This window comes from Micropterus dolomieu, linkage group LG05 (genome assembly GCF_021292245.1).
Source record: "Micropterus dolomieu isolate WLL.071019.BEF.003 ecotype Adirondacks linkage group LG05, ASM2129224v1, whole genome shotgun sequence".
NCBI lineage: Eukaryota > Metazoa > Chordata > Actinopteri > Centrarchiformes > Centrarchidae > Micropterus > Micropterus dolomieu.
Window position 1 is genome coordinate 26,223,564 of NC_060154.1, and position 17,432 is coordinate 26,240,995.

General features: G+C 39.1%; 2 protein-coding genes across 5 annotated transcripts in view; both read left to right on the forward strand.

Moving 5' to 3' along the window:
• The window catches only part of LOC123971410 (cytoplasmic FMR1-interacting protein 1 homolog), a 1,205,200-nt gene that overhangs the window by 1,010,521 nt on the left and 177,247 nt on the right, over positions 1-17,432 (forward strand). The gene's annotated exons all lie outside the window — the stretch shown is intronic.
• The window catches only part of shroom2a (shroom family member 2a), a 31,424-nt gene that overhangs the window by 1,834 nt on the left and 12,158 nt on the right, over positions 1-17,432 (forward strand). For 2 of the 4 annotated variants that reach the window (XM_046050181.1, XM_046050183.1), the window contains exons 2-3: positions 387-600; positions 8,478-8,626. In XM_046050181.1, the coding sequence (XP_045906137.1) occupies positions 394-600; positions 8,478-8,626 (356 nt within the window). In that variant the 5' untranslated portion in view covers positions 387-393. Of the gene's footprint in view, positions 1-386; positions 601-8,477; positions 8,627-17,050; positions 17,158-17,432 lie in introns of those variants that run through there. The other 2 variants (XM_046050182.1, XM_046050184.1) reach the window with 2 other exon arrangements.

Genomic DNA, 17,432 nt, shown 5'->3' on the forward strand with positions numbered 1-17,432 from the left:
TATAACAAGTGGTCAGACCGCTGAGCTGTGAAAGTGATCAGTAAAATCGTTATCATTTTAAAATTGGCTGTCAACAAGAGTAATGATGCTTCAGAGGGGGTAATATTGTCTCCTTCTTTAGTACCAGTGAAGGTCTAGCTGTAAGTTTCTCCTCTTGCGAGACTGTTTACTGCTGGACAGTAGATTTGTGAGAGAGTTACAGTGGTGTGTCATCAACAAAGTACTGGAGCAGAACATGCATACATATTATAGTAATAGTCTATCAGATTTTTATGAATAGTAGATTGGGCGCAAATTGGAGCCTTTTGAAATATAGTCCCGTTTGGTCATGTGTGCTTATTATTTTGTGTTGGGATATATTTTCATGCTGTTTTTTTGTTTCTTAGCAGTACCATGGATAATGAGGGATATAAAAATGATCCACATTATACAGAAGCAGAGAGCCTTTGGCATGTGACACAGAAATCAGGAGATCTGGATCCAAGGAGCAGGGATGTTGAGGGCTGGAAGCTGGTGGATGTATTTCTTTCAGGAGGAGCACCATGGGGATTTACACTCAGAGGGGGACTGGAGTATCGAGAACCTCTGCTCATAACTAAGGTAAATACTCCAAAATACTCTTTTTATGTCAAAGATGGCTGAGAATTGAGGCGCCGTGTGCAGGTTTGCTGGTCGGAGAACACGGTTTAGCTGTGAGCGGAAATGTCCTTTGAATTTTCCCTTCCTGTAAATTGTAAATTTTATGACGAGTCTCCTTGCACTAAAGCGTATACAAAATTTCCATCCAGTGAAATGTGATCAAATTTATTGTTTACAAAGTAACCACACACAAAATGAGTTTCTGCACTTTTCACATAACTAAATAGATTCTTGTTGGCATATGATGTGTAAAAACTGCTTTTACTGCTCAAAATTCACGTTTGTGACCTGTGGCCCAGACCAGTTAAAATCGTAGTTAGTAGTTGCTGTCATCTAATGAAATACAAGGTGCTCTGACACCTGACATATCACTGCACACACAACACATATTGCTCTACATCTAGTCTAGACACTTGAGATAAAATGAAACGGAGAGGATAGGCATGTGATACAATTTTTTATATTGCAAACACAATGTTGGTTGGTCAGACTGTTAGTCTAGACTGAATAGACAACTACAGGATGGTGCCATTAAGTTTTGTATTGACATTCAGAATCGCCATGAATCCTTATGACTTTTGTGATTACTTGACGTTTTCTTTAGCGCCACCAGCAGATAAAATTTTTTACTTATCAAGTGTAATGTGGTAACATACTGGCATTGATGAGCTAAGATGGTAAACATAGCAAAATTATACCTACCTAACATCTTAGCATTGTTCTTATGAGCATGTTAGCATGCTGAGGTTAGCATTTAGTTCAAAGCACCACTGTGCCACAAAGAGGCATGGCTGTAGACTCTTGTTTCAGGGCAGTAACGCATGTTTGAAATTCATATATGTATTTGAACATGTAGCTACTCTGTGGCGAGAGTTTTAACTATTAACTGTGTGATATGTGCAGTTTTGCGTCAGTCAAAGCGTGTTGCAAAGCTGTGTTCGTTTAGAGCACTATGATTTGCCCCCACATTCAGCCAAAATGTGCCAAAGTCAGCATTTTATATCAAGTTTCTCCTAAAAATAAACATTCAACAGAACGTTTACTCTAGCTTGCAATTCTTGTATGCCATGACTTTGTTAAACGTGTGATATGAGCCACAATATGCATAAAGTCCCCAAGAGAGGGAGGGTACCTAAACACAGTGCAGGCCAATCAGCTCTGAATTCACACTGTAACCTCGCTTCTCTGTTGACTTTGTAATGATTTACCACAAAAGACCTTGTTAGTTAATTTGACATGGCAAAATACCTACCCCTGTTTGTCGGGAGCTCTGTCCTTGCTTGGTTTAGACCACAAAGGGGTCCAAAGTCCATCTCAGATGGACGAAACTCAACACCATATGGGCTTAGAGTGGGCTTGATATGGGCTTGATGTTTACAGCGTTTTATTGTTTGTTTTTTCACTGAACGCCACATCCTCACTCCAAGAACCAACAAAAGTGGACCTGTTTGCATCTGATGGTGAGATGTTAATTCCTCAGAACCTTCTGAGAAGCCTTTACTATAAACCTTTCATATAATCACAACCTTTAAATTTATTTGTAATAGTTTTGCCAGAGTCTTGAACTAGACTGAACACACGTTTGTCAAGCTGTCTTGAAATGCGTCAGAGTTTTGTTTGCTGTCACTTAGGCTACGCTGTGTGTTATTAGATTCCACCTGGACCTTTGTATTCTCATATTTTTGTGTTGGGTTAAATTTCAGTTCGGAGGGTAGCCTGTGGTACCAGGAGCAGGGGAGGAATGTTGGCACTTTGTTTGATTTTCTAAATGTAGTGAATTATCTGTGACAGCCTGAAGCCTGTTGGAATGGCATGATGGGATAAGTGAAGTCAGGATTAGTGATTTGTGCTCTTTTGGAGTGGCTCTTAGCTTATAGCCATTGATTTACAAAGGTATGCTGCTGAATAATTTGTGTTAACTAGATAAAAAAGATACTATTTCCCCCACAAAATAATAACCTTACATTGTAGAAAGGTCTACAGTTTAGGATCTGCTTAATACGAAAAAAAATGCTTGAGGCTTCTTATTCTCAATATTCATCTGTCTAATAACATAAATATGTAGACAGACTGCAGACATAGTATGCATTTAAGCCTGTACACCACTACCTGATGCACTGTTCTTAATCTGTCCAGTTATTTTGGATGGGGATTTCAGTTGAACATATTCTAGGCTGTCCTTGTACCCATATGTGCACTATGTCCTCGTTTATGTGAGCACTGTTTTAAAATAACACATTCTGTCCTGCCTGAACAGGTCTACCACTACACTGATTCAGGAGCTAAAACCTTGTAATAATGGTTGTTAGACTTGGTCTAATCTATCAAAACACCACCATTTTGTATTCAACAATAAAACACTACATTTACTCTTCTGGGGAAAAAAATGTCAGAAAACTCTGTCATCGACAAGCTACTTTTAAAATATTAGTCGGTTTCCTGGCTCATTGCGTACCATTCAAACATGTGTCAGCCACAGTCCACTCTATTGTTTGACTGATTACTCATCTCTAATAATTGTAAACATCCTCTGTTAAATTATTTTTTGTGCCTTTCTGTTTTTAATGAGCGTAATGAGCACTCAGTACACTGTTTGGTTTTGGTAGATATGTCTGCTTTTTATGTCTTAACCTGAGAAACACAGTGTTGAAGAGGGCCTAAATTAATTATTTTGTTGACAGTTTTGCATTGTGTCCAATTGTTAAAATGAAACATAATAATAAAAAAGGGCCCACTGTTTGATGAGAGGTTTAGAGTATTGGTAAAAGAAAATCCTGGATCTAATTAAAATTCTTAACATTCCACCCATAGCTCAAGTTGTGCTCAAGGTCTTCATGGACTTAGTCCTTAGTCTCAATAAACGTATATAATCCTAGTTTACACAACACAGCTGGGCATGCACCTCATATATATGTTCCCTCTGCCAGGATCATATTTTATATGGATGAAAGTATTATTTCCTCTTAAAGAACCAGTACCAGACATACTGCAAAAATGTCTCTGTTTATACACGCTGTGATAAATCACCTGCAGGTAAACAGGTTTTACCAATTATTGAATCCTTGAACATTGTGGGCTCCATTTGACTGTTTTAGGATTGCCCAACCTCTGGAGCAAAGATGATTCATAGAGAATAGGATTATGGCTCATGGGAGGAAAAAAAATAAGTTTTCTATTTGTGGAAGTCAGGATTTTGTAGGCGGAAATATGGAATGCTGAAATAGTTATTGATTAGGCAGAGGAGAAGGAATGGGTCAGTGTGAGCTCTTTGATGTAACACGCCCAGTATTTACACAAGATAAAAAAAATAATTATTGTAAATATTGTTTAGCTCTACCTTTTTGATGTTGTGGCATTTTTGGTGTCTTGTTATGCCAAAACCTTTTGAATTAAAACAGTTTTCAGGCTAATAATGGAAATTGGGTAGGGCTGGGTATAGTTTTTTTTTCATTGCTACTGCCAAAATGATAAACGTGGTTTGGCACGAAGACCAAAACAATACTTTACTTACTTTGTGTACTTTTTAATATATTTTTTTTTTTTAAACTTTGAACAACTATGAGTATGTAAGCATGCTGAGGTTAGCATTTAGCTCAAAGCGCCGCTGTGCCTCAAAGAGCTGCTAGCATGGCTGTAAACTCTGTCTTGAATGTTTGAAATTCATACATGTACATGTAGGTACTCTATGGAGAGAGTGTTTGGCACCATGACCAAAACAATACGGTTTGAAAATATCTTACTTTTTACCTTTCAAAAGAAGTCAAGGTTCTCAAATGTTACACGTTTTGTAAACACAATCAGCTGTACAAGAACTTTTTACTTAAATTTATTATTCTAACACATGCAAAATTCTGATGTAGTACAAGGAATAAGTACATAAGAGTACAAATGTGATTGTAGCTTTCAGTTTTTGAGACTATGTGAGTATTGAGGTTCAATACCCAGCCTTAGTCATGCACTGAAACCGTCTACAGCCATGCTAGCAGCTCTGTGAGGCTGTACTTAGGGACGGTGGTGCTTTGAGCTAAATGCTAACTTTAGCTAACCATCTCATGCTGACGTTTAGCAGTATTCACTATTTTAGTGTAGCATGTTAGCATGCTAGTATTTGCTAAGTAGCCATAAACACAAAGTACAGCTGAGGATGATGGGAAAGCCATTACTGTTACAGGTGTTTGATCATAATGCCAAATATTGGACAAACTTAAATTTTGACCTGATCATGGTGCTACACGAAAAGTTAAGGGAACTCCAAATTGGTTACAGTTCACCTTGAGGGAGACGTGAATGTCTGTACACTGTGATGCACTGTGATAGTTACTGTCACATTGCTAAGGCTAAGAAGGTTATTGCTTTCTACAACCAAATTTAGTGATTTACTGCAAGAAGTTCACAAAACACACAGATGCTTAAAACATCTGCAAAGGTCAAATTTGGGTGAGTTTGTTTACGCGGTTGCTGGTGATGTTTGCAGGCAGTGCCCAAAACCGTGCTAGAGGTCTGAGTTCAGTGCCCTGTCAGCACGCTGCACAGGACATCTGTCAGCAGAAAAGACACATTCCTACCGCCACATCCTTCCCTTCATGTCCCACACATCAGGCTATTTTTGAGAATAGTCAGGCAACCAGGATGGCTGGAATTTCACAGATTATAGCCTGGAGGAAGATGGTAAACAAAAGACATTGGTATGGCTCATGGTGATTGGGCTGCCGTGGTGAAAAATGTTTGGAAAAAGCTGTATGAATCGCCTGCCTTGATGTTGTGAGTTTCCTGTTATGATGTTTTGAATACAAGCCACGCTCCTGTGTAGCCCTAGGCTCTAACACAGATGTCCTGGCAAGTTGTTTATCTTGAAGACATCATTTATTTGTTTGTTTTTACTTTATGTTCCATGAGTTCTACAAAACAATTAGTACTGTACTATTGTAAACCATTGTTGTCTTTTTTGGGCCTCGATAAATGTGATTAAAGCAAGTTTTTCCTTGGTTACACTAATCAGTTTAGTTTATATTCTCTCCTTTGTGTTGCTGAACTAGTTCACCGTTTGTCTGCTTAGTCTGAACTACTTACATGCTCTCCTTTTTGTACCTTTTTTTTTTTTTATTTTATTTTATTTTTTTAGGCAACCAAAAAATACAATAATTTTGCACAGCAGCCTGGTCTGGTCTCTAACACGATATAAGCAAATATATTCTGGAGTGTGCAACCTTTATTTTATATTTCAAACAGTGCAGCCAGCTGAAACTTAGTATTTTAAAACTGAACCTGATTAAATGTCATAAAGTTTACAGTTAATAAACATACACCGTCCTGCTGCATCAAAATAAACTGGATATTCATTCGAAACTTAAAGTAGTCCCCATTAAAGGCACTATTCACTTCTTTTTCAGTAGTGTTTGCTAAAACCTTTTACTGAGCTAGAAATTAGTGACCCGTTTTTAGTTAGCTCTTTAGTAAGAACCAATGGCCTTGGATAGGAACAAAAATTAGTTATTTGTAATGTACTCTGTGACCTGGCCTGCAAAACCTTTTTTATTAAAAACTTTAGGTTCTTACATAACCCACAACCTCTAATTTACCCTTGTGTTAGCCTAAATGTGATGTCCATCCTCAGTTAAATGTATTGTGTTATCTACTGAGAATGATATTCCAGTTTCAGTAAAACATGGGGGTGGTTGTGTCTGTTTTACACAAACAAACCTACTATAGCTGCATCAGCCGGTTATGCAGTTTCTCTACTAAATACATTACCATATCTGGACCAGTTCAGGACTCTAGCCAGCCATCATAAAAGTCCTCAGTCCACCCTGATTTAAAATTATAGAAAAATGAGAAGAACCTTTGATTAGAGCTATCTGGGCTGGTTTTCTGTGCTGGGGATAAAGGCCATATAACACGTAATGGTCTGTAAATGTACACATACCTCTGTAGTTGAGTCATACAGACCCCATCACAGGTTGAGCTGATAATCGGCTGCAGAGCTTGGCTTTTGTGTGTTAATGTGCCAAATGCCCAGCAAGTTCTCGCTGCTTTTCTTTGCACACAGAGCCTCTCATGTCTGACTTTATGCGCCAGTGTGAGGACAGCACTGACCTTAACACTTGGTATATCTGACACTTCAGAGACCTCCACTTTAGCTGTGGTTCTGTCAGTTTAATATCTTATATTCAGAGGGTCTTCTCTGGAGATATACCAACACTATACTCTGTTCACTGTACTTCCTTTTGACCGATGTGTTGTTCCAGGTGTCTGGCCTCAAACAAACACAATACGCTTTGTTTTTACATCTTGCCACTGGCTTGGATAGCAGCTTTTTGAAGTATTTTTATAGCCTTTGATCCTTGTCTTTAGAAACTGGCCTACCCGCTGTTAACTAAACAGTGTGTTTCTTCTGTCACTGTTACCCTATAAAATATATGAAGAATGTCATCAACAGACTGATAGCTTTTATGTTGCATTTCTCTCACATATCCCCCCAGAATGTTTTCTTTGTAGTGATGCTGCCCTTGGTTTTGATAACACCACTGAGATAAAGTATCTATTTTTGCAAGTTATATTTTCTAATATTAATTCATATATTAGACAGTGTTTATATTAGACAGACATACGCACTCTGTTGTACAACCAGAGTCTCTAACATTTTAGTATTTTATTAGTTGGTCTTGTATCTGTGTCTGTCCTGTGCCTATGTCTTGCTGCAGAACCAATTGCCCTACGGGGACAAATAAAGTTTAAGTTTGTTTAGTGTGGTAGGCTGTATCATTTCAAGTAGGTTTTTTCTTTTATAAATGGTTCCCTGCACTGAAAATGCTTTGTGATAGACACAAATATGGCTAAATATTACAAATTATTTTTCTTGTCTCCTCAATACTCACCAGAGACTTTTGTAAATTTAGGCTTTTTATTCTTGTGAATGGAGAGAGATAGAAAGAAGACAATCAGAAACAGTACAAAAGTTATGACATAAGGTCACGTTGGACGGAGCAGCAACACAATAGGCGTGAAAACCTACTGTAAATATCAGGGTTTTGCTTATCACAAGTTTAAAGATGTGAGAAGCAGGATATAGCACCAAGGTTAGATCGTATGAGGTTACTTTATCTCTTTCACAACAACTCTGTGGTGACCTCTTGGACATAAGAAGTATTTTGGAACCCACCTATAACTGTATTCTTTATGTGCTGGTGGCCATTGTGATAAATAAAAATAAGTAGTTAAATGCACATTAAAGGAATAATTAACGATTGGTGTGCTACACCCATTCCATCCCCTAGTCTGTCACATCAAGGTAGGGTCTACATTCCAAGGGCAAAGGATCATGAAGAAATTTTCATGTCATTCAGTTTCCTCTGAATTCCCACAGACTTCACAAATCATCTTCCCCAGTTATTAAGTCAAACAGAAAGGCAGCGCTGGTGTTGTTAGAGCTGTGAAATAAAAAGTTGCCATTAGTACAAATGTTTAGACAAATTCCACTTTACTGAGTGCAACATACAAATTAGTAAGCTAACACTAGCTACTGCTGCTCAGGTTACAATTAACTCTATTTTTTGCTGCATGTTATGTCCTAAGTCTACTCTTCTGTAACTTGAGCTGATTCAGAGGCCCGCTGTATTATTGTTATGGAAACCGATTGGGTGGAGGAAGCTTTGAGAGAAAACATGACAAGAGTACTAGCTAACTACTAACTAAGAGCTATAGCTAAAGATTGCCAAAATGTCTTGTATCATGGCTGCTCACTTGCTAACTAGCTAGCTTGCCGGCAGAAGTTGGATTCCTGAAATATTTCGGAATCTCTGTAAAACAGCGTGTTTGATTCTGCTGTGTTTATGTTCCAGGTTGAGGAGGGCAGCAAGGCAGCAGCTGTGAGTCTCCAGGTGGGAGACGAGCTCGTCAACATCAACGAGATTCCCCTGAGTGGCTACAGACAGGAGGCAATCTGCCTAGTGAAAGGCTCCCACAAGACCCTCAGCCTGGTGGTGAAAAGGTAGGTAACCAATCCCCGGTCCCCTCCCGTGCCCTCTCCTCCTACATCTGCTGCTGTCACAAGTGCACCACCCCCTCAGCCTAGTAGGTCACCATGGTAACATTTCCAACAAATCTAGGTGACAGAGGAGTGGAGGCGGAGGATCCTTGCCCTTGCAGCTGTTTGTCTGTCTAGTGTGTCTTTAGACTAGCATGCACTTTCTTGGATTTCTAACCTGTCACTGTTGTTCTTGGTAGCTGGATGGTCCTGTTTTGCCACGTTGTGCTGGGTTGTAGTCAACAGGAGTTCGTGGCTTGTGTGTCATGATCAAGTTGAAAGAAGAAAGAGCGATTGTAGATGACGACATTTGTTCTGTCCCACGTAGGCAGGTGTAGGGAGGACAAAGAAGGGGAAGTTTTGATGCAAATGACACTATTTGGCAATGAGATTTTTTTTTTCCTTTTTTTTTTTTTTTCTTTCAGTCAGTTGATCTCACACCCTCAGTGATAAGGCATTTCTTGTTTACATTGTTTTATTTGCAGGACTTTACACCACACATCTCACTCTTTCTTATTGACCAAAGAACAGATTGTTGGTGACCAGTAAGCGGCAATAAACAAAGTATTGTTTAGTTTTCATATATACTGATGAATCATTTGTCAACTGAGACCTGGAGGCCTTCTTACAAATAGCCTTGTTGTGTGTGAAACACTGCTCCCATTGTTTCTCTTCGCAGTCAGCATTTCTTTCTGTATTGTATCATATTATAACGTAATCCCTGAACAAATCTTACCGTACAAGGAAGTCCACTCACCATTTATCTCTACACAAGGACGTAGCTGTGAGTCTCACTCATTGTCTTTTATTTCCAATAGATGTGTCTATTATAGGATCTGGGGAAAAAGAGTGCATTATTGTCTATTTGATTACTTTTGCTATTGTGGGATAATTTGAAGGCCTTAAATTTAAAAAAATGTTGCTTTATATTGACAAGGTATATTATTTCATCCACCGCATTTATTTCAATGAGGGTAGGCTGAATAACAGAAATCACTATCTGTTTACTGCAATACAGTTCAACACCACAAACTGCAGCCTCCAAAAGGATCGTAAAATCAGCACCTCTAAAACAGTTTCAAAGAAAACTGAACATTATAACCTTCATTGAGGGAGGATTTATTGCAAGACCGTTGGATTAGACTGCAATCGTTTTAACTAGGTGTACCTAAAGAACTAGGTACTCACTGTTCTTGAGTGAAATTTCTCTTGTCTGATTGTTTTCATGTATGTTGAGAGACATTAAAAATCAACTGCAATTGGACCTACAAGCAGTACTAATATTACTAGTGTTTTCAAAGTTTCTTGTATCATGGCTAATCACTTGCTAGCTAGCAAGCATGCCAGTACAAGTGTCTCTGTTTTCACATGATCCATGGCAGTGACATCTATTTATTCCTTTGAAACTGGAGACTAGGAAGTAAAAAATATTGTCTAGATTAAACCGCAGGAGGCATAACTAAAGGATCTGGGTATTGTTATGTCAGTATGTTAGTAATTGTAAATGGAGAGAGACATTTCCTTACAAGGTCGAGTCTTATTGTTTTGTTTTTACATTTTGCACAGACTTCTAGTCCCATGGGACTCTTTCTCCCTCCTGCTCGTCTTTGTTGGAGACTATAGTTATTTCTGACTGTCTCAAATAGCATCTGCAGACAGTTATTTTCCAAGGCCACAATAACAAGTCTGTGTCTGATTTTAGAATACAAGCGATAGTGGTACAACCTCAAAGCTTCAACTGCTGTCCCATCTCTTTTATCCAACTGCAGGCTCCACGTTGGAAAGAAAGCTGGGGTTTGGAAATGTTGTGGAGTGGAGCATTCCACATCGCTACCTGCACCCATACAGAGCCCTTATGTTTGACTGTAGCTTAATCTGTGCCTGAGCATGTAAGGTGTCAGCTGTGAAACACCTTTCTTTTTATCTCAGGGATAATGCTGGATAGTTGAACAAGGATCAGGAAGCTGTCAGAACCTGCTCCTGTCTACAGGTGTGGTCTCTTTACAGACAGCACAAGGGAGGAGCTTGATTTATTTTGCATGCGGTGACTAATGTGAGATTGTTGGTGCAAAGTCATTTGGTAGAGAGGACGAGGTGAGGCTTGTCACACGCCATAGAGAGATCAGATAGGTGTGGTTATCTGTGGGAAAGCATCTCGCTCTGCACAAGCCTTGACAAAAAACTACTGTTCACTCTGTGCCTCAACTTTGGTCTGTCAGATGAGGAAATCTTTAAAGTTTTACAGATGTTTTTACATTTTAAATCACATAATCAATCTTGTTGAAAACATCTGTACATCAAAAACAACCCCATGGTGTTAGCTAAAGTTAAACTGTATATTTGAAGCATGTTTAAAACTTGCCAACACTAAGTACTGCATACAGTCAAAGACTGTAATTGTCCCACATCAACACATTACATAAAAGGAATCCAACTTGCTATTGTTATATTTTGTCCACTGTAAAATCTACAAGTTGTAATTTAACTAAATGCAGCAAGGTTTAAGTTGAATTTTAGTTAGTAATATGTCACTAAACTGTGTGTTGACACTCCTTGTCTCAAAAGCAAGAAAGAACTCAAGGAAACAAACGGCACATATTTTCTGACCAGTGCAACTAGAATTCACAGAAACACATCTCATTTGAAGCACCAATAGCTCTCTCTTGTTGCCTTGGAAGCTGGGATATTTCAGTGGTGATAGTCAGAGCTCAACTCTTTTTCCCATGAGGCGTTCAGTTGTCTACATCTGTAGTTTAGGTCAGATAAAATTTTATTTGGCATCAGGACCCCCGCAGTCTTGTTTGCCTTTCTTTCCCTTACCTTGAGGCATCTGTGGCACATGCAGGCAACCACACAATTAATCACTAAACTTTACAACGTGTAGTTTTAAGTTTCGTCGTGGCATTTGGTTTCCCCCTTCTGGCATTGTTACAGAAGTACCACAGCTATCAATGTGCTTCATTCATTTGCATTGGAAGAGGCGTTGACTACTGTAGCAGAAGGCGACTGCTTCTGTGCGTCTCCCTTATACTTGTTGCGGCATCAAAAATACTGTTTCCAAAACAATTACACATCTACAGTATATAGCTGTTTTAGATGAGCAAGGCCTGCACGGAGGTTTGGTGCACAATCCAGTTATACCTGGATAAGCTTATTGGCCTAACTTACAGTGTACACATTCATTAGGGGTTGCAGTGCAGTGGCTTAAGTTTACCTGTCTTTGTTTTTCTAAATAAGCCCTTGCGGTATGCTTGGAATGCTGTGCACTGAATTCTTGTCGTAAGCAGATTTCTTAAAATTGTTTGGGTCTCAGCTGAGGAAATCCTAGTTTAGAGATTTCATTGTAGCCCTCTCTTAACTGCACCCTGCGGTTTCTTTTTGGTTCATTCCATTGCCAAGGTGAGTTGACAGGGAGTCATTGGAGTAGATCAATAGCTTAACAGGCTGTTTCAATCTAATCTTTTTTCTTTTTGCAGTCTAATCAAAGAAAAAATATACTTGCGTTGAGCTGTGATGGGGTTTTTGCAACTTGACATGAAGAAATGTTAGTTCGTACATTCATGAGGTATGTGAGTGACACAAGATGTATGTAGGTGTTTTAGGGTTTATGTTTAATTTTTACATTTTCATTATTGTAAAAACACAGCAGTGTTTTACCTGTTGGGCCAGGCTATTTGTGTGTGTATTGTTTATTCCACAGTTACCAGTTTAGTGCTAAATACATCGTAACATATATCTTTTTTTTGTGTTTATCTGTCATATTGAATGGAAAACTTCTTATATCTTGTCATCTCGTCTTACATTATTACTGCTTTGTCATCACATACCAGCAATTAGGAACGTTTAGGGGGAAGATCACCCTCAGGGAACTAGAGCATGTCATGGCTGATATATAGAAATTTAATCATTTCTCACACCAGTTTGGTTTGTTTTGTGCATGTTTGCTCACTATTATATTATAAATGACACTTTTACGGCTTGTTTGTGGCTGGTCAATTACAGTATGTCATTGTGAGGGACTACATTTAATCCCCACACTATTGGTTGTTGTTGCTTGGCTTGCACTCGGTCTTTCACACTTCAGCTGTGATGCAGTTAACAACAGGTGAAAGAGAGGCCCGACTGCTCGCTTTAAGTAATTGAGAGGTTGTTGGTGAATTACACCAGCACTCTGAGTCACTAATTGTCCATGAACTGTAATAATTGACGGTGTGCAGGACGTGGAGTACTTTGTTATAGTCATGTTGTTCGGACCCTCACCCTCAGACAAAAGATTTCCAGGTGTTTCTGGGCTGTAGGTCAGTGCAGACAGCCAGTGACTTGACAGCTGGTATGCCACTCAGCCCAGGAATGTGCTGGTCATTATATGCTGCTCACGGTTCACCTCTCTCACCCGAAACATGACTGGTTTGATTGTAGGGTCTGCTAAAGAGGGCCTTTGTCAGACCCTCAGGGACCAAATGAAATAACCGGCTCACCTGCAAAGTGCAGGTTAGGTGTATACAACTTTTTCCTGTCCAATACTGTACATGATGCTATACTTCATTTGGTCAGATGTTATATAATAGTTAACGCATCCATCTATCCAAGCCACACATTGTATGGCTTGTGTTGACATGTTTTTTTTTGCCAGAAGAATGTCACACCTTGGTCAAATCAAAACGTATTAGATATGGGAGGCATTTGTTAAAGAATAAAATAATGCATTCGTTGTACCTCACAAAGAAAACATTGTTTTCTGTCTATGCTTTTCCTCACAATAGATCACTGTGAGTTTTATTGCCTTCCTATCAGCTTTTGGTTGCAACCATTCTCTGCTAATCTTCTTGCCTCCTTTGCTGGTGTGCCAGAGTACATATTAATGAGAGAAAAACAATTGTTTGTCACTCAAGCAGGATTGTTTTCCCCCATTTAGGAGGGTCGTTATCCAAAGGCAACTGTTGAAACAACTATAGTCTTTATAGCTTTAACTAAACGAACCTATCAGTTTGGATTACTTTGATTTCCAAATTGCAAAGATTTTTTATTTTTTTTTTTTTTAAAGAAAGGTGTGTCAAACGGTTTTTGAAAATGAACATGCTTGTTAGGCCATTCACTTCAAACTGCACAGCGGTTGGCACTCTTGTATCATTGATTATTTCTTAAACAGAACCAGCTAATAATGTCAGTAGTTATGTGATATAAAGAAAGCCTCTTTTTATTATGGGAGTCTGTGGAGAATTTGAACATGAGAATCCTGTAAAATCCTAGTTCCCAAGCCTCAGCGATGTTAAAATACCATTTAAAGACAGGTTTGAAATGATTCTTAACTTTACACTTCATTAGTTTTCAAAATATCTCACCATAGGACAGCAGTTGAAAATTAGATCTATAAATAAATTCATCAATCTTAGTATCCACCGGCATCTGCAAAGCACATAGAACATAAAATCACACCTGAACATAAAACGTTATTTTAAAAAAAATAAATAAATAAGAGGTAATAAATAAAATAGCACCACACTAAGAATGAAGTGACACTGATAATTAAGCAGGAAAGTATTGGGCTTAGATTGCCACAGATATTCATACATTCATTGAACTACAACTAACAAAACCTAAAATAATGAATACAACGAAATGTGCCAAAGACAATCATTTTGAATACTAAGTTGTATTTGCCATGTGTTGCTGATGTTCCTGCTTGGGCAGTTGCAGTGCTCGTTACCCAAGGCTTTCAGGAAACGGGGTGCCCTTGCGCCCTAGAGAGAAACCTGTTTCCATAGTAATGGTAGAAATGCATGTCTGCAGCACAAGAAGGGAGATCGAAAGAGAGGAGTCCGGCGTTTCATCCCGTCATTAGCATATTAGCCTCTTAGAGCCAATGAGACGAGGCAAGGAACGGGAACGATCCAAGGGGGACTGGCTGTGACAATGGCCCTCCTCCTTCTCTGTACTCTCTTCCACCCCCTCTCAGGGGTAAAACCCCTGTAATCCTGAAGGAAATCTCCCCTTCGTTTAAACTAATTCTGTTCAGAGAACTTAGTTTGAGTCATGGCTGTTCTGTGTTGGCGATGTGTTCGAGTTGTTGGTAGGTGTGTGGATCAGTGTTAGTTGTGCGCTGATGCTCAGACCTCAGCGTCCTGCATGTCTCTTTATTTTGGCTTGTCTTTGAAGTGTCTGTGGAATGTGGTGCCTGATCAGCACACGGGTACAACTGGTCTCACTTCCAAACTGAGCTCCAATCCAATATTATTTTACGGTCATTTGGATAACCCATGTCTGCTTTGTGTCTATTTTGAATTCCTTCATCCAGATGTTTGGTGAGTCAAAATGAACATTATTTTATGTATTAATCAATTTTTGTATTTTAAACTTTTGACTTCAGTGTTTGAAGTCCGTCATACCTGCTGTCTTTTGTCCTGTTAGATGTCAGTGAATAACTGGGGGACATATTGGGGCCTTCGGTGATAGGTTTTATGACCCTAATACTCTGTCTGTTGCGATTGTTTTTGTCTTATCATTCAGTATGAGGTCATTCATCATTTAGGTTAAGCCATGATCAGCAAGATTTAGCATTTCCAAACCAAATGCAAATTAATCTTTGAGGGAAGAGGCTTATAGGTAAAACAAAATCATCTAAGAATATTCTCCTAAAGTTGTGTAAATTAATTGGACGTTAGCTTAACAAGTTGTCTGTTTGGTTTTGTGTGCCAAAGTGAGCTGTTTATTTTTGAATGTGGACTAGTTGGTACCGGATACATTTGAAGCAAGATGGGGTTCTAAAACTGATCACTCAGAAAACAGTTTCTCCCCCTGCCCCCATTCCAGCCAACTGATTCACTTTCCTAGCATATCTGTGCTGGCCCAGCTGTAGTCCTGACGATAGGCCTAATAAAACCAGACTCATTTGCATACCAATAGCCGGCGCCATGTGTGGCTAGCTCATAGTGCCCTAGAAACGCAGGCTGTGAGGAGATGAGGAAGACTGAGCTCCATGTTGGCTTTTCTTTGTCCTCTAAATAGGCCTTAACTTTAATCCACTATTAATTTTGTGGAATTGTCCCACTTTATTGAGCTTAACCAAATCTCTGTCTCAATCTGAAAATTCTCAATCTATAAAATTAGCGTAGGGTGCAATCATAATAGCGTGTGTTATTCATTTCACCCAGTAGTTTGTTTTCAGGTCTTCATCTGAAAAACGCTGTTTTTGGGACCTCTTGTCATCAGATCATTGAAGGCCTTTAGACAAGGTGACTGAGGGGGCAGGACCTATTGGCCTCATGGCTTTGTAGGGCAAGTCTCTAGTCCAATGAGAACATAAGCAAGCAGACCTTTGTCTAAAATAACGCCAATGTTTCACAGTTCCCTCTGTGTAAAACTAGTTACCAAGGTCTAACATGCAACACTAGACTGAGGCAAAAAAATGAAATCACAGTATTAACAGATGTTTTTAAAGTATTTTAAAACATTCTGCTTAAATGATGTCTGTCTTTGATAGATGTCAGAAGCTTGTGTGGAAGAAAAAAAAAAAATAAATAAATAAAAGAGGAAAAAAAGTCAAATACCACAAAATAAACTGATTTAAAACACGGGCCTTGAATTAGTTTGCGAACCCATTTTACACAAGTAGAAAAAAGAGATTTGTGTCGAATAAATTATAATTTTCCGTGCAACCCTCCTTGTATAAAGATTGTACACACAATTACAGGTGAACTAAATGACTACTAAATGAGTCCCGTGTGCCTGTCAGATGATGTAAGCTTTGAACCCCATTGAGGATAGAAAGGTTGTCTGGGCGGCAGACGACAGCTTGGATTGAGGGGTGATGGTGGCTGATCTGATTGTGTAAGAGATTCTCTATTCTGTTAAGCCCTCTGCCCCATGCTGGGCTTGTGTTCCCCCTGGGACCATATGGCAAAGTCTGAGCACAACCAGCTCACCTCAGCTACGTACTGTTTCTATAATGTGCCTAATGAGAGATGAGTAAAACGGCATCTGTTTCACTCTGGTATTGACTTCTGTGTTGGAGTTCCATCATACAGGGGTTTTCTCAATATTTCTCAACTTCGATGACACTCAAAAGTGTGACATCATGAGTATGCATGAGTTTGACCAGGAGAGGGGGCTATAATACCATGTATCAGCAGACATTTACACTTCTATAGTACATATTACTGTCCTGGGATTTGAACAGTGTGTGATACTTCAGTTGGATCAGAAGTAATTTAAGGAACTTTTGTCCTAGTGAGCTTTTGCGACACTGAGTTTTCTGCAGTGCTACAGTGTGCACAAACTTTCAGCAATCAGAACCAACGGTCTAAATGTCAGGTGGTCTTTGTCCTGTCTTCTACTGAGTCCAGTCAATTGTTGGTGAGCTCTTAGTGTGTGTGTTCCTCCCCCCTGCTGCCCAGGAATATGAAAATGGTGGATATTGTAACTCAGAAAATGCCCTCAGAGAATGACGTGCATGTGGCAAGAAGCTTTCTTACGAAGATTTTGCGAAGTTCCATGAGGTACGGTTCTGTAGCTTCATCGTAATCAGTAGTGCCTATTCCCTTTTTTTCCACTTCCTGTGCCCATAATCATGTTAATCATTTGTCTAGTAGTAATATCATCCTCATTCCTCTCGTAGCGACTCTCCCTTTCCTGTGGTTTATTACCTGCACCCATTGGCATGTCTCTTTGGATTATCTTGTGTTCCATTTGTACAGCATGCAATACACTGTCTGTCCATGACATGTTTTGTGTCTATATTAATAAGGAAATTAAATTGTATTTGGGTGTATGT